Source organism: Panthera leo, chromosome C2 (genome assembly GCF_018350215.1).
Source record: "Panthera leo isolate Ple1 chromosome C2, P.leo_Ple1_pat1.1, whole genome shotgun sequence".
Taxonomy (NCBI): Eukaryota; Metazoa; Chordata; class Mammalia; order Carnivora; family Felidae; genus Panthera; species Panthera leo.
In genome coordinates this window covers 133,193,634-133,217,106 of record NC_056687.1, presented here as the reverse complement: position 1 = coordinate 133,217,106, position 23,473 = coordinate 133,193,634, and the positions used below count along the sequence as shown (strand labels likewise).

At 45.0% G+C, this 23,473-nt stretch overlaps 1 protein-coding gene across 4 annotated transcripts in view; it reads left to right on the top strand.

The window, feature by feature from the left end:
• The window catches only part of RFTN1 (raftlin, lipid raft linker 1), a 208,313-nt gene that overhangs the window by 160,590 nt on the left and 24,250 nt on the right, over positions 1-23,473 (top strand). For all 4 annotated transcript variants that reach the window (XM_042903436.1, XM_042903434.1, XM_042903433.1 and 1 more), the window contains one exon: positions 2,987-3,102. In XM_042903436.1, the coding sequence (XP_042759370.1) occupies positions 2,987-3,102 (116 nt within the window). The remainder of the gene's footprint in view (positions 1-2,986; positions 3,103-23,473) is intronic.

Here is a 23,473-nt window from a genome sequence, read left to right as displayed (position 1 = left end):
TCTCAAAGTGGTGGCAGAGATAGAAGAGGTTAAGTTCAACCACAAGGGCTTGCCAAGCCCTTGTTGCATCATACCTGCTAATATCCCATTGGCCAAACAAGTCACATGGATAAGTGCCTAGTTAGCTGGTCGTCCCACCCATCATCTTAGTCTTGACTTTCTTCTCTCCTGATTCCACTGCTCTTGTGGTCCTTGGCTACCCCTCATTAACTGTGCATCCCTACTCCAGCTGTATCCTCTACCTAACTCTTAAACCCTGAAGATCCAAAAGCCTTCCTTGCATGGTTAAGTACATATCTCTACTCAAAATGAGGAGACCCGTTTTGAAAAATACCCAACCACTGCCTCCACCTGCACTCTCTCCCCTTAGCCCATTTGATATTTTTATAGCATTTATCACCTCTAACATTATGTCACTGTCTCCCTCCCCACACTGCAAGGTAAGCTTCATGGGGCAGAGACTTCTTATGTCTTGCTGCCTGCAAGATGTCCGGTGACCACAGGAGTACCTGGCACAAAATAGATGCTAGGTAGGCATTGGAATGAATGAGCAGCTAAAAGTGTTTTCAGTATAAGCTTAAATGCTTCCAGGAACACAGTGCTCACTCTTCTGAGGTTTTACCTTCCATTTTTTAGACTACTCTAAGGAAGGTACTTTCTGTTTATATTGTACTCACATTTTCTCCCCATAGTTCCTAAAACTTTTTGATTCTAGTTCTGCCTTCAAGAGCCGTGTAAAGGAGAGAAAAAGAAAATTCATTTTCATCTGTGTTGTCTGTATGATGCTTGTGTTAACTCTTGCATTAATCTTGTAGAAAAGGATAAGAAGAAATTCAAATTATACCTAATCCCACCAATCATAAGTGCTGCTAGATTTTATGTATTTCCTTAAAGTTTGTCTAACCCTTCTTAACATAAAAAAAAAAATCACATACAGCTCATACCGCAGGCTTGTATCCTGTTTTTTTCTTCTTCTTTATAACATTGTCTCTAAGGAATTTTTCTGAATCATTACATTCCCATGATTTTTTTGTAGCCACATAGTATTTAATTATATGGAAGTCTCCTAACTTATTCGACTACTTTTCCATGGTTGAATATTTGAATTATTGAGCATTTAGATTGTTTATGTTTTTCAGGAATTTATAAGTCATGCTGGTAGATAAATATTTGATGGCTTTAGTGGTTATTTCCTTAGAATAGACTGAACGAGGTAGAATTTCTGGGTCAAAGAAGATGGACTTTTTTGTTTCAGGCTCTTTAGACCTTGTGAAATTGCTCTCCTAAAAGATTGTACAGTTAAAATTCCCTTAACCACCATAAGCTTTTTATACACGTATAAAGAATGTTAAGCTTAGCCATTTATTTATTTATTTTTGTTGTTGCAAACAATTTTCTCATTTAATGGCCTTTCAATTGTCTTTATGAGGTCTAGTGGAAGACAGAAGCTAAATATTTGTTAAGTATTTACATCTGTCTGTCTTTTTCTTTGTGGCTTCTGGAAAATGCTGGCAGTTCCTGAACTCCAATGTAATACAAAGGACTTTCTGAATTTATCTCCCTTTCTTTTAAAAAAAAAAATCATATTATTATGTGAATTATCCTTCTAAAATAAAAATAGTATATCACTAAAGATATTTTTAATGTGAATTGCCATAACAAAATACCATAGGCTGGATAGCTTAAATAATAGACATTTATTTTCTCAGAGTTGAGGAGGCTAGATGTCGTCCATGGTTAAGGTGCTGGCAAATTCAGTTTCTGCTTGAGGCCTCTTTTCCTAACCTGCAGACAGCCACCTTCTCTCTTCTTCATCTGGCATTGCCTCTGTGCAGGGAGAGGGGAGGGGGGTCCCTCTGGTGTTTTCCTGGTAAGGACATCAGTCTTACCAGATTAGGACCCACCCTTATGACCTCATTTAACCTTAGTTAATTCCCTAAAGGCCCTACCTCCAAATACTGTCACTTTGGAAGTTAATGCTTCACGTATGAATTGGATGGGGGGAGGACACAATTCAGTACCTAATGGTGTGATTGATTTGTAGATTAGAATCTAGGGACCAGGAGTGATTCTGTGTACACATTCCCATGTCACAGATGAGAGACCCAGTCCCTGAAAGGGGTCACGTCACTTTTCATGATAGAGCATGGATCCAAACCACCTGCTTCTCTGTCTAGTCCTCTTTCCCACAATCTCTTATCTAAATGAATTTAGGGCATTTAAAAGCCATATTAAAAAAAGGAGGAGCGGCAGAAAACACCTCCCTTAATGTCTTCGGCTGTGGCGGGGACTCTGTTGTAATTTTCTTTATACTCTCACTGCCTAAGACAATGAGTCCTTCTTGAATCCTGTTATATGTTTAACGTACATTTATTGAATCATATAGAACTCAGAACCTGGCACACTGACCAGAGCAATGCCCAAGGAAACATTTTCAGTGGTAAATCATTTGGGAAAATTCCCCTTTCCCTCAAATTCTGCCTCTTGACAAGAGCTAAAGCGTCATCTGTACAGCTGTCCACATGATGAGAACTTCCAAGAATCAGCGCATCTAGAGTGCATCCGACAAACTCAGATCTGCTGTGTTATATCTATCCCCCCTTTAAAAAAACCTTCCACCTAAATATAGTTTTCTTCTAAAAACTGTCTCTAAATGACTGTGTTTTACCCTGAATAAGTTCTCCCCAGTGCATCCTGACGTTGGAGCGTGAAAAAGAAGGTAAACGCGTGAAATCAAATGGTGATTGCTAACAATGAAATTTGGGCTCATAAAATCAAGGATATTATTCAGAACTGCGAGGTAAATTAGTCTCATTCATTCTGATGGGGCTAGACTCTATGGCTGTGTGTGCCTTCTTTAATTAACATGCTGAAAAGATGTTCTGATTGGGATTATTAATGAATGCAGTGAAAATTTTTGCTGCTTGTAAGGCTTCTGCCACAGACGGTTTACAGAACTCCCCCCGCCTCTTTTCTTTTTCCACAGATTCCTTGCACAGCCTGACAGATGGAGTATTCATCTTTGAAGCTGTTTCCACAGAAGATAGCAAAACCATGCAGGGCTATGATGCTATTGTTGTCGAACAATGGACAGTCCTGGAAGTAAGTGTGAGATTGGCAGTGGTGCTTCCTTTGTTTGGACAATGATTGTTTTATCCGCTTGCTGGGTCTGACCGTGTCTGCTGTGGCTTTCCTCTGAAAGGCAGTTTGACCTGGGTAGACCTACAAGGCCCATTTCAAATGCTTCTGTGCCCTCCAGTTGGGGCATGGGCCCCACTTTCCCTTTCTGTAGGAAAAATAGTGTGCGTGCTGGACCATTGGGTGGAAAGAGGTTCTTCTTTCATTCATTTGCATATCACTGGAAACTCCAAGTGACATACGTGAGGCCAACATAGAGTCTGTGTCCACCGGAATGAGAGCAACATGATTGTTGGTGTTAGACCTTATGCCTCCCTCTGCCAAGTGTCCTTGGAAGAAATTGGTGCATACACACTCAATCTTTGACAAAAAGCCCATGAGGCAAGTATATGACTGCCCCTATTTCACAGATGAGGAAACTGAGGTTAGGTCCCTGGCCCAAGGTTACACAATAAATGCTGAAGGATGTCCTTGAGAGATGTTGACCCTTGAAGCCACCAAACTGCTGTGGGCAGAGTAATTCCTTGAGCCACGTCCCACTGGGACATTCAAAGACCTGATTTCTTTCTGAGATTCGCCGGTGTGTACTTTGAGGGCGCTGTAGAAGGGTGGGCTTCTCAGACTCATCTCTTGTCCATCCAGCATCTTGGGTGTAAACAGGCAAGCTGTTTAAACATGCGGGACTGATTTCTGAAAGGATTTCTTGAGGAGGCCCTGGAAAAACACAGGGTTAGCATCGCTCGGAGGGGCCTTGCCAAACCGGGCTCTCTGTGCCAGAGTAAGACAGGTGTGGGTTCAGCTCTTTGTGAGGGGCATGGGGTGCCGGGACCCACCAGACAGTGGGTGCTTGCCACATCTTTGTGCCCTCTGGCTGTGCCCTCTGCAGCCTGATGGCAGGCGACACCCTCACCTAGTTGCTGGAGGGCGGTGGGCACCCCAGCGGTCTGTCCCCTGTCCTCTACGCTGGCAGCAGTTCTGAGCAGGCATGCCTGCATCTGGGCAGTGATGTGCAGTAACTGCTTGCCAGGAAGGGGACAGAGTACAATGGAAAACTGTACTAATCAATCAGAAATTGGAATTCCAAAAACACAGCATCCAGGGCCCAGTTAGATGAGGGGCCAGGAGCCCTAAAGGAAAGTAAGGAATCGGGTCATGACCTGGTTTGCCATCAGGCTCTACCAGCTCCCCCTGCCTGACCTTGGTCTCATGTACCCCCACCCCAACACACACACACACACACACACACACACACACCCCACCTCGGGTCCCTAAACATCCTGAATTTAAGATGGGGCCATGCTGTTCATCCAGCCCACCTCATGTGGTCAGATGAAAGATGAAATAACAAGGGTGCCAATTGAGGATCTTAAGGACCCTATTAAAACAGCCCACAGGCTTTAACACTTAGTAACTCTGTTTGCTCTGTCACACTTAGCCTTCACAGCAAGCCACATGTGGCTGCACCAAAAACAGGTGCATGTGTGGAAGTGATTGACGGGTCACGGGACATGTGCAACATCTCTTGCCATCAGCACATTAAAATGGCTGTTAAGGGAGGGCACCGCGGTTTCCTCAAGAAAGGTGATTTGATGGCTTTGATCCAAAGTCTCAAAGTGTGGTCCTAGGACCAGCAGCATTGGCGTCACCTGGGAAGTTGCTATAAATGCAGATTGTTGGACCCCACCCCGGATGGACTGAATTAGAAACTCTGGGGATGGGCCTCAGCAATCCTTTTTCACAAGGGAGATCCTGATTCACGGTTTCAAGAGCCAGTGTCTAAAAGAACAGGATAGATGCCACTCTCACCAGATGTCTGTGGTTGTGTGTTAGTTGATGAAAGTTGTGATAGGAAAAGTACCCCAGTGGCTTGTCTTTCTTCAGCCTTTGAAATTAACTGTAACCTTGATGGGTAACTGGAGTGAATGCATCCTATCTAAAATGTTTGTGGGAGGAAGTTAAAGTTACAAACTAAAATAAGGACACGATTGTCTTTTTAATTAGAAGAGGTCAATTTTATGGGTTAAGAGGCTAGGTCAGGAAAGATGAACATTTATTCAGAAAGTTTTCCTGGCTGTGCAGATTGGTTTCCGTTAGGTTGATTTGTTAATTTTATTTCTTTCTCAGATGTTTGAACTTTTTTCCCTTGACCTCCTATTTTTGTGCATTAATCTATTTGGTGTTATTAGTGTTGGGTCATGTCGTCATTGTCCCTCGTCCCCTTCTCTCCCTCACGGACACACGCACACGCGCACACGCACACACACACGCACACACACACACTTCAGGAATGCTGTGGCTTTTCTCCAGAGATCCTGGGAAATGGCATAGGGTTTTAAGACCCACAATGGGCCCAGTGGTGTGCACCAGCTTGTGAAGCTGGTTCTGTGCCTCTCTTTCCAACTCCGTATTCAGTGACGGATTCAGTCATTAGTAGCTTGAAATTGTGTTTGTGGAAGTACCGCACCATGAAAACTGGCAAAGCCTAGAAATTAGGATTCCACCCTCCCACCCCCACCACGGCTCAGAGAGCCAGTTGTAAGCATTTACCAGCACATCACTAGATAGGCCTTTATTCCATCACATGTTGACATTATGATAGGCAGGTGTGGCTGGCATCCAGTTGGGCAGAAACACATTTTCTTAATTTTCCTGATAGTGACAAGTGAATTAATGGTTTTGATGTAGGTGTTCAGCCAGTTCTCCCCCCGCACAAGTCTTCAGTCTCGCTCTTTTCTCTGGTGCCTTTGGAGCATTCCCAAATTCCCCACAGTGGAAACAGACCCCCGTCCATTTTAGCAGCGTCAGCTTCTGAGTGCCATCTCTTGAGGACTAAAGGAGGGGAGATCTCTTCTGGACAGACTGTACCCCTGGGCATATGGGTTTCTCTTCCTCTTTGCGGCTGTATTGGCAGACTTTAGGTCAGCTCATAGGTGGCCTCCTTCAGGAAGCCCTTCAGACTCCTTCAGAGTGAAAGACTCTTCCTTTGTGTTTCCGTAATTCTCTGTGCATAAGTCTGTCAGCTCCTATTATGATCACTATGATTTCTTTATCCACTTTCCTTCCTTACTGCGAGTTTCTCGGCGTGGGCGCGTTCATCTTTGTTCTCTAAGGCTTCCAGTAAATGCTTCCTGAATTGGGTTGCAGGCCTTTTGGTTCAGCGTTAGGTACACATACACTTCTCAGAATGAAGCGTGAATCCCTCAAGAGCTTTTAAACACACAGGTATCCAGGCCCTCCTCACAGAGGTTCCTTTTCAAGCCCACTTTGGGAATCGCTGCCTTAGCAGAACCACATGGATACACTGTGTCCCAGCATGGCCCAGCGGTGTCCAGTCCAGGGCAGAACCCACAGCTCAGCTCTTTGAAGAGGCTGTGTCAGAAGTCCCCCCTCCCCCCACTGACGGCCCCCCTTCTGCTGGCCCCTCCAGGTGTGTGGGCCTTTGTCCAGCAGCCTCACCTTTCACCCTTGAGACCCACCTGCTTCCTCCCTTCACCCTTTTGGCCTCTGGGAAGGGTCTTTCCTGTTCAAGCCCTGGGCAGATCCCTCTTGGCTTGTGGTTGACCCTGCCTTTCTGGCAACCTCTCTCCTTCCAGGCCAGCCCATAAACTCCTGGGCTCTGGCCACAAAACACTGCTGACCAGCTTGTTCTCTTTGCTCACAGTTGGGACTGCCCTGTTCCTTTTCTGCCTCCTGCGCACATTAGTATCCTCAGCTCGCAGTACACACGTGCCATTCCAGTTGAGCCACATCTTCCCGGCTTCCCTGTCCCCATGTGCACGTGCACACGTGGACGCTTTCATGAGAAAACCTACCTAACTCTTCACAGCTCTGCAAACACCGCAGCGTGTTGGAAAGAGAAGGTAGATTCTGGAGTCTGGTCTGGGAATGCATCCTGGCTGTCTTATTCCCAGCCAAGTGACTGAGTGTACCCCCTCTTTGTTTTTCCATCTTTCAGCTGTATGAGTGGGAACACTGTCAGCTTCTCAAAGTTGAGAATTTAAAAAATGATATATTCAAAAGTTGTGAGTGTAGCTCTTGGCATATCGTAGGGAAATAGTACTTTCTTTTATTGGTCCCCTGGTGTCATCGGCTAGAAAGATCCTCTCCCGGTTGCCTTGCTCTTGCTCTGAAAGCACACCAGAGGTTGGGCAAGGGAAAAGTGTGGAGCCAAATGCATTGCGTGTTTCTCAGTTGGAAACCTGTGGCAGTTTTGAGTAGTATGAAAGCCCGTCCGCACAGCATCTGTAATGGGTATTTTGTTTACTTTCTTTGAGTTTACAATTTAGAGTGTGAGCAGAAAGGGTCCTTCTTGGAAAGAAAGGGGGAAACTACAGAGATGAATAGGTCATATGGATGAGAGACGGAAAGACAGAGAGACAGGGACCCTCTTTTTCATTCTGAGGTTGCATGTCCTTCAGCCTGGGAGCCCATCACTGCTTATGGACACCATCAGGTGCCCTTGAGGCCTTAGAGCCTTCTCTGTCTTCACCCCCCTCCTTGGAATGAGCCTTCCGCGCCCCTTGTGAAATTTGCTGCCAGACTGACCATGCGATAACAGTAAAAACTCTTTTAGCTGATGCAGTTGGTATGGTGGTTAAAGAGTTAATTGAAAAGCCAATTAAAAAGAACCAAAGAAAATCATATTCATACCCCCACACATTTTATTTTAATGTAAAATATATAAATACGCATCCATTTGCCCATCTTTTAGAGTTTGAGGTCTGCTGATTGGAATTTCACTTCACCTTTCTTGTGTAAACCACACCCAAGGTGTTGCGATCACCAGTGTCCTGGGGCAGTGTCTTGAAAGTCTAGGAAAGGGATCTCACTGCCGAATCCTCGATTTCATGATTTTTTTCGTACTCTTTTCCAGCCCCCACCACTTCTAAGTCAGCCACAGTTGTTATTTTTAGGCAACTGCACTTTGTCAAATCTCTTCAAAGCATTCTACTTAGTTTTCCCAGAAACAACTTCTTTTGTCTTTACCATCAGTTTAAATAATGTAAATGAAGACACATAGTGATGACAGTGGGTCTAACTGACCTACGCGGGTCTGGGAGCCTGTGGGACTCAGCCTGATGTGCTCGGTGGCTGGGATCAGGGGGCCGTGAGCAAGCTGGAGAGGAGCCTGCCACCTGTGAGCGCTTGGTCCTCTGACAGCTGGACTTGGGCTTCTCCTCATCCAGCAGGTGGTTGGATCAACTTTGGGGCAGCCATGACAGATTGCATCATGTAGGGTGGCACATACTCAGCTCTCCCCATCCGCTCCCTGTGTACTCAATCTGTTATTGAACCGACTCCCAGTTCATCTCATCCTATTAATTTCTGCCCATTCTTCCAGCCTATGGAGACATTTTTGATCATGGTTATATTGTCCTGCATTTTTGGAGGATCATCTCAGCTTTGGCTTCTCTGAAGGTTTCATTTGTAGGATGGCTCCTTTCCAGTCCAATGTCAAACACACTAGATGGAGTACATGGTCCTTTGGCATGTTTGGGGGGTTTTTCCTCTAGTCTCTAACCTGACGCCAAACCCTTTTGCCAGAAGTTTCAGATGGCCCTATTGTTCCACCTAACATGTCACCATTTTATCCCTGAAAGAATCATGAGAGGCTCACTGAGATGCATTTCTGTAACTGACATCCACTCTGGGGCACGCCTCCACCCCTCCAGTCCCCTAACCCTGGGGACACACAGGCCCCACTCGTTCTGCACTAACTTCTGTATTCTGTAGACTTCTGGGGATCCATCTTTTGTTTCTAGGGGCTCCCAGCCATCTCTTGAACAATCCACACAGGATTTGTAAGGGAGTAACATCAATTTCTGTGGTATCTACAATCCACCACCTTCTGCTGTGACAAGGGAGCCAATATTTATTCTTATTAAACCATCTGACATTTCTTTCATTGCCACGGTTTCTCTAGGATAATTATTTTGGTTCTGAGATCATAGCCTTGAGTGCCAAAGATAGTAGTTCTCTGTCTTTTTCCTGTGATTCAAAAGATTTTCCCATAAGTGACCACTGCCTTGAATGACCTTGACTGCAGACACATCCCCTTCCCCTACCAGGCTGTAACTCCACCCCTTTTCCAACCCAGAGCAAATCACGGCACAGAGGAGGCCCACAAGGTGTTCAGAGCAACGCTGAGTCTGTTCTAGCAGCTCTGGGTGTTCTCACTTGGTCAGATTCCTCACGTCCCACTCGGTTTTGATAGTGACACATCAGTGCACTAAGTGGTATGACTGAGCATCTTTTCCCTAAAATGTAATGTATGTATACTTGATGAATTTTAAATTCATCGTTTAATGGGGAAAAATTGAGAGCTTTCCCCCTAAGGTCAGGAACAAGACAGGGATGTCCACTCTCATGCCACTGTTATTCAACATAGTATTGGAAGTCTTAGCCTCTGTAGTCAGACAACACAAAGAAATAAAAGGCATCCAAATCGGCCAGGAGGAGGTCAAACTTCCACTCCTCGCAGATGACATGATACTCTGTATGGAAAACCCTAAAGATTCCACAAAAAAACTGCTAGAACTGATTCGTGAATTCAGCAAAGTTGCAGGATATAAAACCAATGCACAGAAATCAGTTGCATTCCTACACACCAACAATGAAGCAACAGAAAGAGAAATCAAGGAATCAATCCCATTTACACTTGCACCAAAAACCATAAAATACCTAAGAATAAATCTAACCAAAGAGGTGAAAAATCTATACACTGAAAATTATAGAAAGCTTATGAAAGAAATTGAAGAAGACACAAAAAATGGAAAAAGATTCCATGCTCCTGGATAGGAAGAACAAATACTGTTAAAATGTCGATACCACCCAAAGCAATCTACATATTCAGTGCAATCCCTATCAAAATAACACCAGCATTCTTCACAGAGCTAGAACAATAATCCTAAAGTTTGTATGGAACCAGAAAAGACCCCGAATAGCCAAAGCAATCTTGAAAAAGAAAACCAGAGCAGGAGGCATCACAATCCCAGACTTCAAGCTATACTACAAGGCTGTAGTCATCAAGACAGTACGGTACTGGCACAAGAACAGACACTCAGATCAATGGAACAGAATAGAGAACCCAGAAATGGACCCACAAACGTATGGCCAACTAACCTTTGACAAAGCAGGAGAGAACATCCAGTGGAATAAAGACAGTCTCGTCAGCAAGTGGTGCTGGGAAAACTGGACAGCAACATGCAGAAGAAGGAACCTGGACCACTTTCTTACACCATACACAAAAATAAACTCAAAATGCATGAAAGACCTAAATGTAATTCAGGAAGCTATCACAATCCTCGAGGAGAAAGGAGGCAAAAACCTCTTTGATCTTAGCCACAGCAACTTCTTACTCCACACGTCTCCAGAGGCAAGGGAAACAAAAGCAAAAATGAACTGTTGGGACCTCATCAAAATAAATTCATCATTTAAAAGCTTGAGGGTTTGCTTTAGAAAGCAGGTTGCTAATCTCTATTTAAAATGTTAGAGGCTCCTGGGTGCCTCGCCTCAGTCAATTGATCGTCCAACTCTTGGTTTGGGCTCAGGTCATGATCCAACCCCAAGTTGGGCTCAGCACTGAGCGTGAAGCCTGCTTAAGATTCTCTCTCTCTCTCTCTCTCTCTCTCTCTCCCCTCCCTCTGCCCCTCCCCCGCTCATGCTCGCTCTCTCTCTCTAAAGTAAAAACAGTAATAATAAATAATTTAAAATAATAAATGAATAAATAATAAAAGATGTTAAAAATGGGGGCACCTGGGTGGCTCAATCAGTTGAGCAGCCAACTTTGGCTCAGGTCATGATCTCACAGTTTGTGGGTTCGAGCCTCACATCAGGCTCTGTGCTGACAGCTCAGAGCCTGGAGCTTGCTTCAGATTCTGTGTCTCCCTCTTTCTCTGTCCCTGCCCTGCTCATGCTCTGTCTCTCTCTCTCTCTCTCTCTCTCTCTCTCTCTCTCTCTCTCTCAAAAATAAATAAACATTAAAAAAAATTTTTTTAATGTTAAAACTGTTAAATACCCACTCCTACCCATGACTAAGCAAGCCCGTACCTCACATCCACCTCTTGCAGAGAAACACATGCATTTGTTCACAAGAAGGCACACACAAGAACATTATTTCAGCATGATTAGTACTAGAAAAAAGGAAACTGCATACATGCCCATCAGTAGGAGAATGATTAAATAAACGATGGTACATCCTTATTATGGATGCAGTCATTCTGTATAAACTGGCAGGGAAGGAACTCCAGGAAATGTTAAGTGAAAAAACAAGCTGCAGAATGATGCTGTAATGGGTAATTTTATGTGGCACCCTGGCTAGGCTATGGTGCCCAGTTGTTTGGTCAAGCACCAGTTTGATGTTGTAGTGGAGGGAGTTTTTAGATATGATTAACATTCAAATTTGCAGACTTCAAGTAAAGCAGATTGCTAATCCTTCATAATGTGGGTGGGCCTTGTCCAATCAGTTGAGGGCCTTAAAAATACACCTTTCCTGCAGACTTCGGAAAAGAAAGTAAAATGGAAAATAGGCAGGAAGTAAAATAGAAATAGGAAGTAAAATGAGGGTTGAATAATTCCACTTTCTTGGAAAGTGTACAACTTCTTGCTTTGAACATAGCTTAAAAAGGTGTCTGTGTATATGTGTACATAGTCATATACACCCAATCTCATTCTGGGCTTAACTTTCGTTCTTTTTTGGAGTTTGCCTCACTTTAGTCACCATCCCTGGAGGGTCAGGTACCTCTGTTCTGTCCTTGTAAATCCACACTCATCAACCTGTGCAAGACATTGATTTCCTTAGGTGCCTGCAACTTTTTTTCTAGAGCGACACTTCCACCAGGAGTCAACTTCTCTTCGGGTGTTTCTTGCCACGGGGCTGGACTGAACTTTCCCCTGAACTTTTAACATTCCTTTTCTTCTTGTGCCTGGAGAGGGTCTCTAGTGCTCCTTGGCTATTAGGAATTTGGCAGAGGACAGCTTAGTTTGTATGGTCTGTGTTCTGCCAGATAAGTCACTCCTCTTCCCCAAATGATGGAGATCATATTTAAAAACAGTGACCCCAAGAGGCGCCTGGGTGGCTCAGTCTGTTAAGCGTCTTGACTTTGGCTCAGGTCATGATCTCACGGTTTGTGAGTTCAAGCCCCGCATCAGGCTCTGTGCTGACAGCTCAGAGCCTGGAGCCTGCTTTGGATTCTGTGACTCCCTCTCTTTCTGGTTCTCCCCTGCTGGCTGGCTCTCTCTCTCTCTCTCTCTCTCTCTCTCTCAAAAATAATAAATTAACATTAAAAATTTTTTTTAAAAAAACAGTGACCCCAAAAAGCCTTTATCAGGTCACTGAGTCCTGACTTCTGATCTGAGTCTTTGGCCCTGTGCTCGGTTAGTGGGGCCCTGGGTGGCTGGCTGTCCCTGTTTCGTCTTTTTCGGGCAGAATTTTCCCTCTGTCTCCTTCTGGACAGCAGCTTCTTGACTTGGGGGTCATGAAATGTCACGTGGATTGTGGCATTGCCAAGAAGAGATAGATGATGGGCTTTTGGGTGGAAATCGGCCCTCCAGCTTTCCCATGGGATGGCTGGCAGTTGGTGGAAGAGGATTAGTGGATACGAGACAGAGAACTCCCAGGGAATTGGGAAGCCCCAGAGGGTCAGAGAAAGGGACTGGGACAAGAGTGCCACCCTGGGACGAAAACGTAAAGGGGTGTTCGCTGAGGCCCCTACCTGCAAGGAGCATCCAGGAGGGAAGAAGACTTCCTGCAGGATAAGTAGCAAGGCACTCAGTGCTGGATGGCATCCTGCTGACCGGAAGTGCTCTGGGGGAAAGTAGACACAGACCAAGGCCCACTGGACACCGTGGGCTCCCAACGGGCTCCGACAGGGTGTGGATGAGCCAAGGGGGTTGGGAAAGGGGCTTCCTGCCGGTGGGAAGTGCCAAGAGCCGAGGCAGGCCAGAAGGGAAAGCACATCTGTACATTTTAGTTTCACAATTAGAACATTAGTGGCTAATGTCAGAGTTTTTCTAGATCCTCGGATCCCCCATTTTTTAAAAAAAATAGTTTTGGGAGAGCGTGAGTGGGGGAGGGGCAGAGAGAGTGGAACAGAGGATCCAAAGCAGGTCTGCGCTGACTGGCTGACGGCAGTGAGCCCGCCGTGGGGCTCAAATTCACGACCCTCTAGATCATGACCTGAGGCGAAGTCGGATGCTCGACCGACTGAGCCACCCAGGTGCCCCTCCTTGGATCCCTTTTGATCAATGTGCTTTCACTTCCAGATGCCAGCACCTGTGTCTTTGCTGACACCTGCACCTGGGCCTCCGGAGCCTGCTTTGTTGCTCTTGGCAAAAGCTGAGCAGGGAAATACCTGGATGTTTAGGTGCCCCTGGGGTAGCTCTTACCTGTGACTGAGGAGGGTGGGTGTATGAAAGGCAAGAGTGAGGCAAACTCCAAAAATGAATGAAGGTTAAGCCCAGAATGAGATTGGGTGTACGTGACTACACACACACACACACACACACACACACACACCTTTTTAAACTATGTTTAAAGAAGAAGTTGTACATTTTCCAAGAAAGTGGAATTATTCAACCCTCATTTTGCTTCCTTTTCTACAAGGAGAAAACAAGTATATCTAAAGCGGAACAGAAGAAAGGACATGGTGATACATAACTAGTTATCTTTTTTTTTAAGTTTATTTATTTATTGTGAGGGAGAGAGCACGTGCATGTGGGTGGGGGAGGGGCAGAGAGAGCAGGAGAGAGCGAGCATGTGCAAGCAGGGGAGGAGCTGAGAGAGAGGGAGAGAGAGAATCCTAAGCAGACTCTGTGCTGTCAGTGCAGAGCCCGACATGGGGCTCAATCCCACGAACCACGAGATTATGACCTGAATCGAAACCAAGAGTTGGACACTTAACTGACTGAGCCACCCAGGTGCCCCTAGTTATCTTTTAAATGTAAGTTTTTAATTACCCAAGTAAAATGAAGACTTCTCTCTATTAAAATGGAGACGTTACAGATAAAGCTACCTCCCACTCTTCCATTCCAAGGCACTCGTAACCATTGTCAGAGGTGTGGACCTCTGAGTACAGCTTACCCCCCCAGAGCCTCCCTCGGGCTGAGGCTAAGCCTCAGGGGATGTTGCATAAACCTGTGTCCTCACTCGGGTTCAGCCTGTTGTTCGCCTCCCCCCACCCCCTCACCGCCTTATAATAAGCTACTTGCGCGTAAATCCTCCTCTCAGGGACTGTTTCTGGGGAAACTGGCCTAAGATAGAATATGTCTTTTACAAAAATTTCATGTGATAATGTGAATTATGTTGCAAATTGAGACAAAAAATTGTTGTGGGTTTTATAATAATTTTAAAGAAAACTCTTATGGTCCAAAAGTGTATATATTTAAAAACCGAATCTTCCTCCCACCCACCGGCCCTCCATGATCTCTCCAAGAGGGAGCTCTTCCCAGAGATAAACAGAGTTGGGTGACACACGCAGACACATGTGTGAGTAGGCTGAACAGGTGCTCTCCAAAAGTAAGCCCTGGAACTTGTAAATGTTACCTTATTTGGAGAAAGTATTTTTGCAGATATAATTAAAGATAAGCATCTTGGGGCGCCTGGGTGGCTTAGTCGGTTGAGCGTCCATCTTCGGCTCAGGTCACGATCTTACAGCTGGTGAGTTTGAGCCCCACGTCGGGCAGCTCAGAGCCTGGAGCCTGCTTCGGATTCTGCATCTCCCTCTCTCTCTGCCCCTTCCCCGCTCATGCTCTGTCTCTCTCTGTCTCTCAAAAATGAATAAACATTTAAAAAAATTTATAAAGATAAGCATCTCGAGATGGGGAGATCATCCTGGATTATATGGATGGGTCCTAAAAACATTCACGTATATCCTTCTGAGAAGGAGGCAGAGGGAGATTTTGCACACAAGGAGAAAGACGTGAAGGCAGAGTTGAGAGAGGTTTGGAAATGCTGGCCTTGAAGACTGGAGACATGCAGCTACCAGCCAAGGGACGCTGGCAGCCACAGCTACTGAAGAAATGGGTTTTCCCCTAGAGCCTCCAGAGGGAGCATGGCCCTGCTTTCACCTTGAGTTTGGCACAGTTGTACTGACTTTGGACTTCTGACCTCCAGAACTGCGAGAGAATGAATAGCTACTATTGTAAGCCACCAAATTTGCAGTCCCTTTTACAGCAGCCCTGGAAACAGGTACAACATACATAGACCTAACTGCAAGGGAGGCCTGTGGCATGTTCTTGACAGCATGTCTGCTTGGGAAGAGCGTCTGCGGAGAACTCTGCCATCCAGGCAAGAGCCCGGGTTTGCAGTAGGTTGAAGGAGGCTACAGTAGGGATCTCATCAGAGAGCCAGGAGTCCAGAGTTGGCCATGAAACAGTGTGTTGTTGGGAGAGATGGACTAGAATGGGGGAAAGGTAGACAGACGTTTGGAGGAGAGGTTCCAACGTGAGAGAATACGGGTGGTGGCCATGGTGTCGGTTAGGATGCTTTCCATGTCAACAGCAGGACATATGAATAGAAATGACTTACAGTAGGTATGTTGCTTCTCATGTCACCAAGCAGGAAGTCTGGAGGAAAATCGGGGGTTGCAGAGTCAGCTTTTTCAATGGCTTAAGGACATCACAGAGGACCCAGGTGCTGTCACCTTTATGCATTCTGGTCCTCACCCTGCCTGCCAGGTCTCTCTTTGGAATGCTAGGCCCAAAGTGGCTGCAGCAGCTCCACGCATCTCATGTGAACGTCATAAGAGCTGGGAAGAACTGGGCATTTCCTGCTACATGCCCTTTTTTTTTAGTAGAAAGTAAAACTGTTCCCAGAAACTCTCCAGTAGAGTTTTCTTGGGTCCCCTTAGCTGGGACGTGGGTCACAGACCCACATCATTGCCAAGAATCATGGTTAGCTGGAGCTGGAGAGTGTGTTACCTAGGAAAGGGAACCTGGGCTAACAAGTAACTGTTTTGGCACCAACAGTGTCTGCCACTGAGTGGTAATAGAAAGGCAAGGGATGCTCCTAGAAACATTTTAAAGAAAACTAGACTTGGTGACAGCTTGGATAGCAGGAAGGTGAAAAGGAAGAATTTGATGTTTTTCTTCCAAAAACTCAATGGTCTTATTCTCTCAGACACCCATATTTCATTTCTTGTACAAAATTTAGCTCTACAAGTTAAGGTAGACCTTTTAAAACATTTATTCAACAAATAAATATTGAGTTCCTACTGTGTGTCAGCCATTGTGAAAACATGACGAATGGAGGGAATTTGGGCAGGAAGGATTGATGTCTTTAACTAGAAGGAAGGAGCGCAGTCATTAAAAATGAATTCCCACCCCCTGGCCTTTGCATTCCCATAAATAATTTCTCTTCACTGTCACACGTCCTGAGAGTAGTGAAATGTGCTAAATCACCAGGACCCTTTTAGAGCTGGAGACAGGGGAGAGGCAAGCGTGCGTTCTGGCAAAGACCACAGGATGGGGTGAATTTAGAACTTTGCTGCAGAGAAAGAGAAAGGTGAAAGAGGTCAGCACGTTTTCAGAATCTTGTAACAAATGCATTTTTTAAAAAAACAGTATGCTTAAGGGGCGCCTGGGTGGCTCAGTCGGTTAAGCGTCTGACTTTGGCTCAGGTCATGATCTCGCGGTATGTGAGTTGGAGCCCTGCGTCGGGCTCTGTGCTGACAGCTCAGAGCCTGGAGCCTGCTTCGGATTCTGTGTCTCCCTCTCTCTGTGACCCTACCCCGCTCATGCTCTGTCTCTCTCCCCCTCTGTCAAAAATACATAAACATTAAAAAAAATTAAAAAAACAAAAACAAAAACAATATGCTTAAAACCTCCAGTGTATGCCACAGAATGACAAGAAAGAGGCAACCCTCAATGTGATAAAATAGGCTTGATCTTTAGGTTTCTTGGATGTTTGAGATTAGAAGGGTGGAAGATAATTCTATGAGAATGTTAAGCACATGCACAGACAATTACCATGGGTCAGACAATTCTGTGGGTCAGAATCCAGGTGGGCTAAACTGCTAGGGTCACAGGAGGCTGAAACCAGATGTTAGCAGGGCCATGTTACTTATTGGGGCCTCTAAGGCAGGAATCTGCCCACCCCCCCCAAGCTCATCCAGGTTGTTGGCCAAATTCAGTTCCTTGCAGTTGTAGGACTAAGGTCTTTGCTTCCTTGCTGGCTGCCAGCCAAGGGCTGGTCTTTGCTCCTGGGGACTGTCACATTCCTTCTCATGCTTTCCATGTGGCCCCCCAATAAGAACTTTTTAGATGCATAGACAGTCTGCAGGCTACAGATGAGGACAGGGCAAATGGTTCTCCAAGAAGAATTTAGTATATTAAATCAGTGAGTATAGAGGGCTGGGGGGTGTTCTTGTAGTTAAGTGGTCATTCATTGCCACTTCTTGGAATTTGTCCTTTTGAAATTCACTTGGCCAAGTATTTTAATACAACTAAATAGAAAGGAAGGGTCTATGGGTGGAGTGTGACTGGTTGAGAAGCTATACTCAACAAAGGTGTGCTTTAATTCAAGGAAGATCTTTCCTTGTGTGCCCTGTGACGCCATCCTGTGCTGTGTCCTCTTTTGCAGCTTTTTCAATGGTTTGTGTAGAGATTTACAAGGTGGTGGGCCTATGGAGAGAGACCCAAAGCTGGGAAGTCCCAGGGTATACCAAGTGGCCATGAGTAGCTAAAGAATAAAGAACATGGATGCTCTTGGGTTCTCCAAAAACATTCCGGCTAGGCATGGGAGAAAGAGGATAAAGGGGGTGTCTGAGAGTGGGGCGTGGGGAAGATTCTGGACAACCCACCCACACCAGTGTCAACAAGGGCTGCTTTTTCTGACTGTTTTTACACGTTGAGTGTCTAAATTAGATTACAGTTGGTGTTTGTGGAAAGTGCCCCATTACTTTAAAAAAAAGGAAAAAAAAAAAAAAAAAACAAGAAACCTTGAAAATTACTTACCTAATCCTGCTTCTTTTTGGAGTAGGTCTCCCTGACTCCTTAATTCCCTTCTAATCTCATTATCTCTTAATTTATCACTGTTGGATCAGACCATCCCAATAAAATGTAAAAGAGATACATTTAAGTATAAAAAACATCAGTTGCATTTAAGTTCAAAAAAATAATATAGAAGGGAGAATACCTGATTTGACAGCAATTCTAATGAAAAGGAATTTAATACAGCTCAACAGTATACCTCCTACTCCCCTCCAAATTCTATGACAAATGCTATAAGCTATGACAAAGTGGTATTTACCAGATCATAACTGTGATCTTTGTCCCCTCATTTTGTTCTCTCCTTTCCTCTGCTGAATCCCTTCCCCATCCCAAGTCTTCACCCTGGGGATCCTCACCTTTCCTGACCCAGCTCTTTGTAGAATCATCTTCCCTTCCTTTTGGCACTTAATATGTTCCATCTTACTTTAGAGTTATTTAATTTTTTTAAACTTTATTTATTTATTTTGAGAGAGAGAGAAAGCACGCACATGTGAGCAAGCATGAGCAGGGGAGGGCCAGAAAGAGAGGGAGAAAGAATCCCAATCAAGCTCCATGTCAACAGCATGAGGCTCAAACCCACAAACCATGATACCATGACCTGAGCCAAAATCAAGAGTCAGATGCTTAACCGATTGAGCCACCCAGGTACCCCTAGAGTTATTTAATTTTTAAAATTTTTAAATGTTTAAAATTGCACACACTCCATGACTCAAGGACTAGCTGTTCTTGATATCCATGTTCCCTGGTCCCAAATTAATTTCTCTCGTTTTACAAATTTTCCACAAACATTGGTTGAATGAACACAGAACATCCGGTTGCTGCTATTTAACAAGAGGTGACTGGCCATATTTACGAACATGCCCATAGGAAGTACCTGTCTTTCTGCTCTTCTGATGCTCGCTGATGCTGGCTGACTTAGAGCTCTGTGTCCCACCACACCCACCGTATTTGATGAGAAACACAGACAGACTGTAGGGGGCACAGAAGAAAGGGCTAGGGATGGAGACATATGCATATCTATCTTGAAAGAGGAAAAAAAAAAACGGGCAATCAGGTAGCCGACTCCCTATCTTTGAAAGGCTGACCTGTCATAAAGGAGGTAGACTCTGTTTTCCTTGATTGCAAGGGAGTAACTCCATCCCTTTGAAGAACCCCTGTGGAGCTGTTCCGCAGTGGAGGTGGCTGGGCCCTCGGGCTGTCAACAACCAAGTGCCAGTGTGATTCAGATGTTCAGCCAGTAAGTGAGCCTCCTCCCTTCAGCAGGAAGCACTACAGCAGTGGTTCCAGATCACATTGACCCTCACGATCACCTGGGGACTTAAAAATACACATTCCCTGGGGCGCCTGGGTGGCTCAGTCGGTTGAGCATCCGACTTCGGCTCGGGTCATGATCTCGCGGTCCGTGAGTTTGAGCCCCGCGTCGGGCTCTGTGCTGACAGCTCGGAGCCTGGAGCCTGTTTCAGATTCTGTGTCTCCCTCCCTTTCTCTGACCCTCCCCCGCTCATGCTCTGTCTCTCTCTGTCTCAAAAATAAATAAACGTTAAAAAAAAAAAAAATTTTTTAAAAAAATACACATTCCCAGGCATCACCCCTGGAGATTCAGTGCCAGTAGGTCTGGAGGTGGAAATGAGGGATCCACATGTGAAACATTCCACCGGCCCAAGAGCCACAGGACTGGGGGACTCCCCTGATCCCTTCCAGATTCAATGAGCTGGGATGCTTGGTTGGCCCATTGCTTTCAAGTTAGTGGCCTCTTTGAGGCAGAATTTTTTTTTTTTTTTCCAATGGGTATTTATTTTTGAGAGAGACAGAGACAGAGCTTGAGTGGGGGAGGGACAGAGAGAGAGGGAGACACAGAATCCAAAGCAGGCTCCAGGCTCTGAGCTGTCAGCACAGAGCCCGACGCGGGGCTCGAACCCACGGACCGTGAGATCATGACCTGAGCCGAAGTGGGACGCACAACCGACTGAGCCACCCAGGCGCCCCGAGGCAGAATTCTTAACATCCTCTTCAGCTAAGGTAGAAGGGGATTCTCTTTGCTTACATCACTTGACAAATTAGATTAAGAAGGCTCAGGAGATAGTCTAATGAGGCCAAGAGGCCTGTTCGTTTTACAAAAGTGATGCATGGACAGTTCCTCAAAATGTCAATAGTTAACAGTTGCCATGTGACCTGCAGTACGGCTCCTAGACACGTATCCAAGAGAAATGTAAACACATATCTACATAAAAACCTATACACGGGGCACCTAGGTGGCTCATTGGTTGCACGTCTGACTCCTGTTCTCAGCTAGGGTTTTGATCTCAGGGTCACGAGTTCAAGCCCCGCATTGTTCTCCATGCTGGGTGTGAAACCTACTTAAAACAAAATGAAACCTATATATATGGCTCTTCACAGCAGCATTATTCATAATATCCAAAAGGTGGAGACAATCCAGATTTCCAGCAAGTGATGAAAAAATAAGCAAAACGTGACATATCCGTATAATGGAATATTGTTTGGCAATAAAAAGGAATGAAGTACTGATCCATGCTGTGGCATGGATGAACCTTGAAAACATTATGCTGAGTGAAAGAAGCCAGACACAGAAGGCCACATGTTTTACGATTCCATTTACGTGAAATGTCCAGATTAGGTAAATCCGTAGAAACAGAAATTAGATCGGAGGCTTCCTTGAGGTGAGAGGAAGGAGAGTGGTTGCTCATGGGTACAAGAATTTTGGGGGAGTGATGAAGATGTTCTAAATTCAGACTGTGGTGGTGGTTGCACATCTCTGAATATGTTAAATACCATTGAGTCAAAGACTTTAAATGGGTGAATATTTAGATATTTCAATTACATCTCAGTAAAGATGTTTTCAAAAAGTGGTGCTTGTAATTGAAGACAGGTTAGAAAATACAAATAAGGAAAAAGCAAAAACCCTCCTCTCATCACTGAGGAAAGAGCCACATCACAACATAACATCTTGGTATATTTTCTTCTCATAGATATTCTGTCTATATTTTCATATTTGGGATCATACTCTTCATACTGTTTCTACTTCATCAATTTAAATGGCTGAAAAGTATTTCAGTATATGAACAATCATATTTTAATGTACTTCATTAGTTATCCATTGGTGGATTTTAGATGGTTTCCATTTTCTTGTGCTTGTAAACCAGGAATATTCTTCAGCTTTATCATTATACTTCAGATCACTTTTTGATTTAAAGGCCCATACTTTTTAAGCTAGCTAATTTTTATTTTTATCACACTGGAATAAATTTTACCTTTTTCAAAGTTTATTTATTTTGAGAGAGAGAGAGAGAGAGAGAGAGAGAGAGAGAGAGAGAACATGTGCATGTGAGCAGGCAAGGGGCAGAGAGAGAGAGAGTGAGAGAGAGAATCCCAAGCAGGCTCTGTGCTGTCAGCACAAAGCCCGATGTGGGGCTCAAACTCCCAAACCATGACATCATGGGCCGAGCTGAAATCAAGAGTTGCTTAACCCACTGAGCCACCCAGGCACCCGGAAACAAATTTTACGTTTGATTTTACCTTGAAAGTTCTTGATAGTGTTCAGAAGGGGGCATTGGGCAAGAAGGTGAAGTTCACGGTTCATCACAGAAGTATTGCTGTACTTAAAACTTAATTTGGGCCATGAGATTCTGTAGAGTCCCCTTCCCATATGAGGACAAAATCACTTTGAAAGAAGCAGGTAGCTTTGTCTCTATTAAATGGTAGTCGGCTGTTTTGTTTTCTAATCTAGATCAGTTTTTGCTGTGTAGCAATTCCAATCTCTGTAGCTTCAGACAGCCATTTGCTTAGCTCATGATTCTTTGGGTCAGCTGAGTTCTACTCTGGAGCAGCTTAGCTGATCTCTCCTGGGCTCTCTCATGCCTCAGCTGATGCCTGGGTGATCCAGGGTGGCCTCATTCACATGGCTGATGGTTGGCTGGCTGTTGGCTGGGGCAGCAGGGTCTTGCATATTCTAACGCCCGGAAGCTTAGCTGAGCTTCTTCACTGCCAGTCACAGGGCTCCAGGAGTCCCAGTGTGCTACCTTATTTCATGCCTTGGTCTGCATCACATTTGTTAATATCCCCTTGGCCAAAGAAAGTCACAAAACCAGGCTGAGATTCAAAAGGTGGGGAAATAGACACCATCTCCTGATAGGACGATCTGCACTGTAGCGGCACGGATACAGGAAGTGGACAAATTTGTGTGTGGCCAGTTTTAGTAATTTACCAGATAGTGTTTGCTAAAACATCCAGTGGCCTTAATGACTCCAGTGGCCAGCATATGACTCTGTGCGTTTCATTTTCATACATGAATATACTTCCAGCTTCCACATACGGAATGCCCAGAAGAAGGGTGTAACACCCTCCTGGCAAATTAACTTGTATTTTTTCATGGTAAACTCAGATCTCATCAATGTTAAATGTTTTGCTAAGACTTTGAGAACATAATAAGACAGCGGAAGCAGGATCTACCCCCAAAAGGCAACGGCGGATGCATTCGTTCATTTACTCAACAACTATTTGTTGAGCACTCGTTTGTGCCAGACATTTGACTAGATGCTTGGGATTCATCGTAATGAGATAAATAAAATCCTTGCCTTTGTGGAGATTGTGTTCCACTGAAAGGGCAATAAATGGATAAACAAATCTGTGCCAAGTAGTGATAAGTAAGATGAAGTGATGGGGCAGGGGGCAGCGGGTGATAAGGGGATTTTTTAGAGGACGCCGAATAGAGTTGGCCAGTTTCTCTGAGATCACTTTAATTTTTTTTTATTTTGGTTTGCTCTTCATCAGCTCATCCTTTGGTGAGTCACAGCCCAGATGCTGGTGGAAACCCAAGAGTGCTGTTACAGCCTCTGGTGGATTTACCTCTAGGCTGTAGTAGAGCAGGGAGCTAGAGAGAATGGAAGGACTCCTGGGATGGGGGTAGTGGACAGTCAAGGGATCTGACGTGTCCTGAAGGTTGTATATTCTTGTTGGAAGCTCTATTAGAAGTCCCCTTAGCAGGAGCAGGGTCCTCAGAGGACATGCTGTGGGATTAGTGCAACATAATTTGGCCCGAGGGAGAGGGGAGCATGGGGAGAGATGGCTGAGTTAGAATTATGGTAACCATAGCAACAAGATGGTGACAACTGGGTCACTGTGAAGAGAAAATTGACTGAAGAGAATATTGACCGGATGCCGAAGTGGGAATGTGGCATCTTGAATTTACCAGGTGGAGATAGTCAGGGAGAGAAAATCTGTTGTGTTGTGCGTTCCGCAGCGTCGTCTTTTCAGAGTGAGCCCAAGGCCAGCATAGCCCAACACGCCAAGACACGGAGCTTTGTGTAGCTCTGTCTGTTGCTAGTTTGCA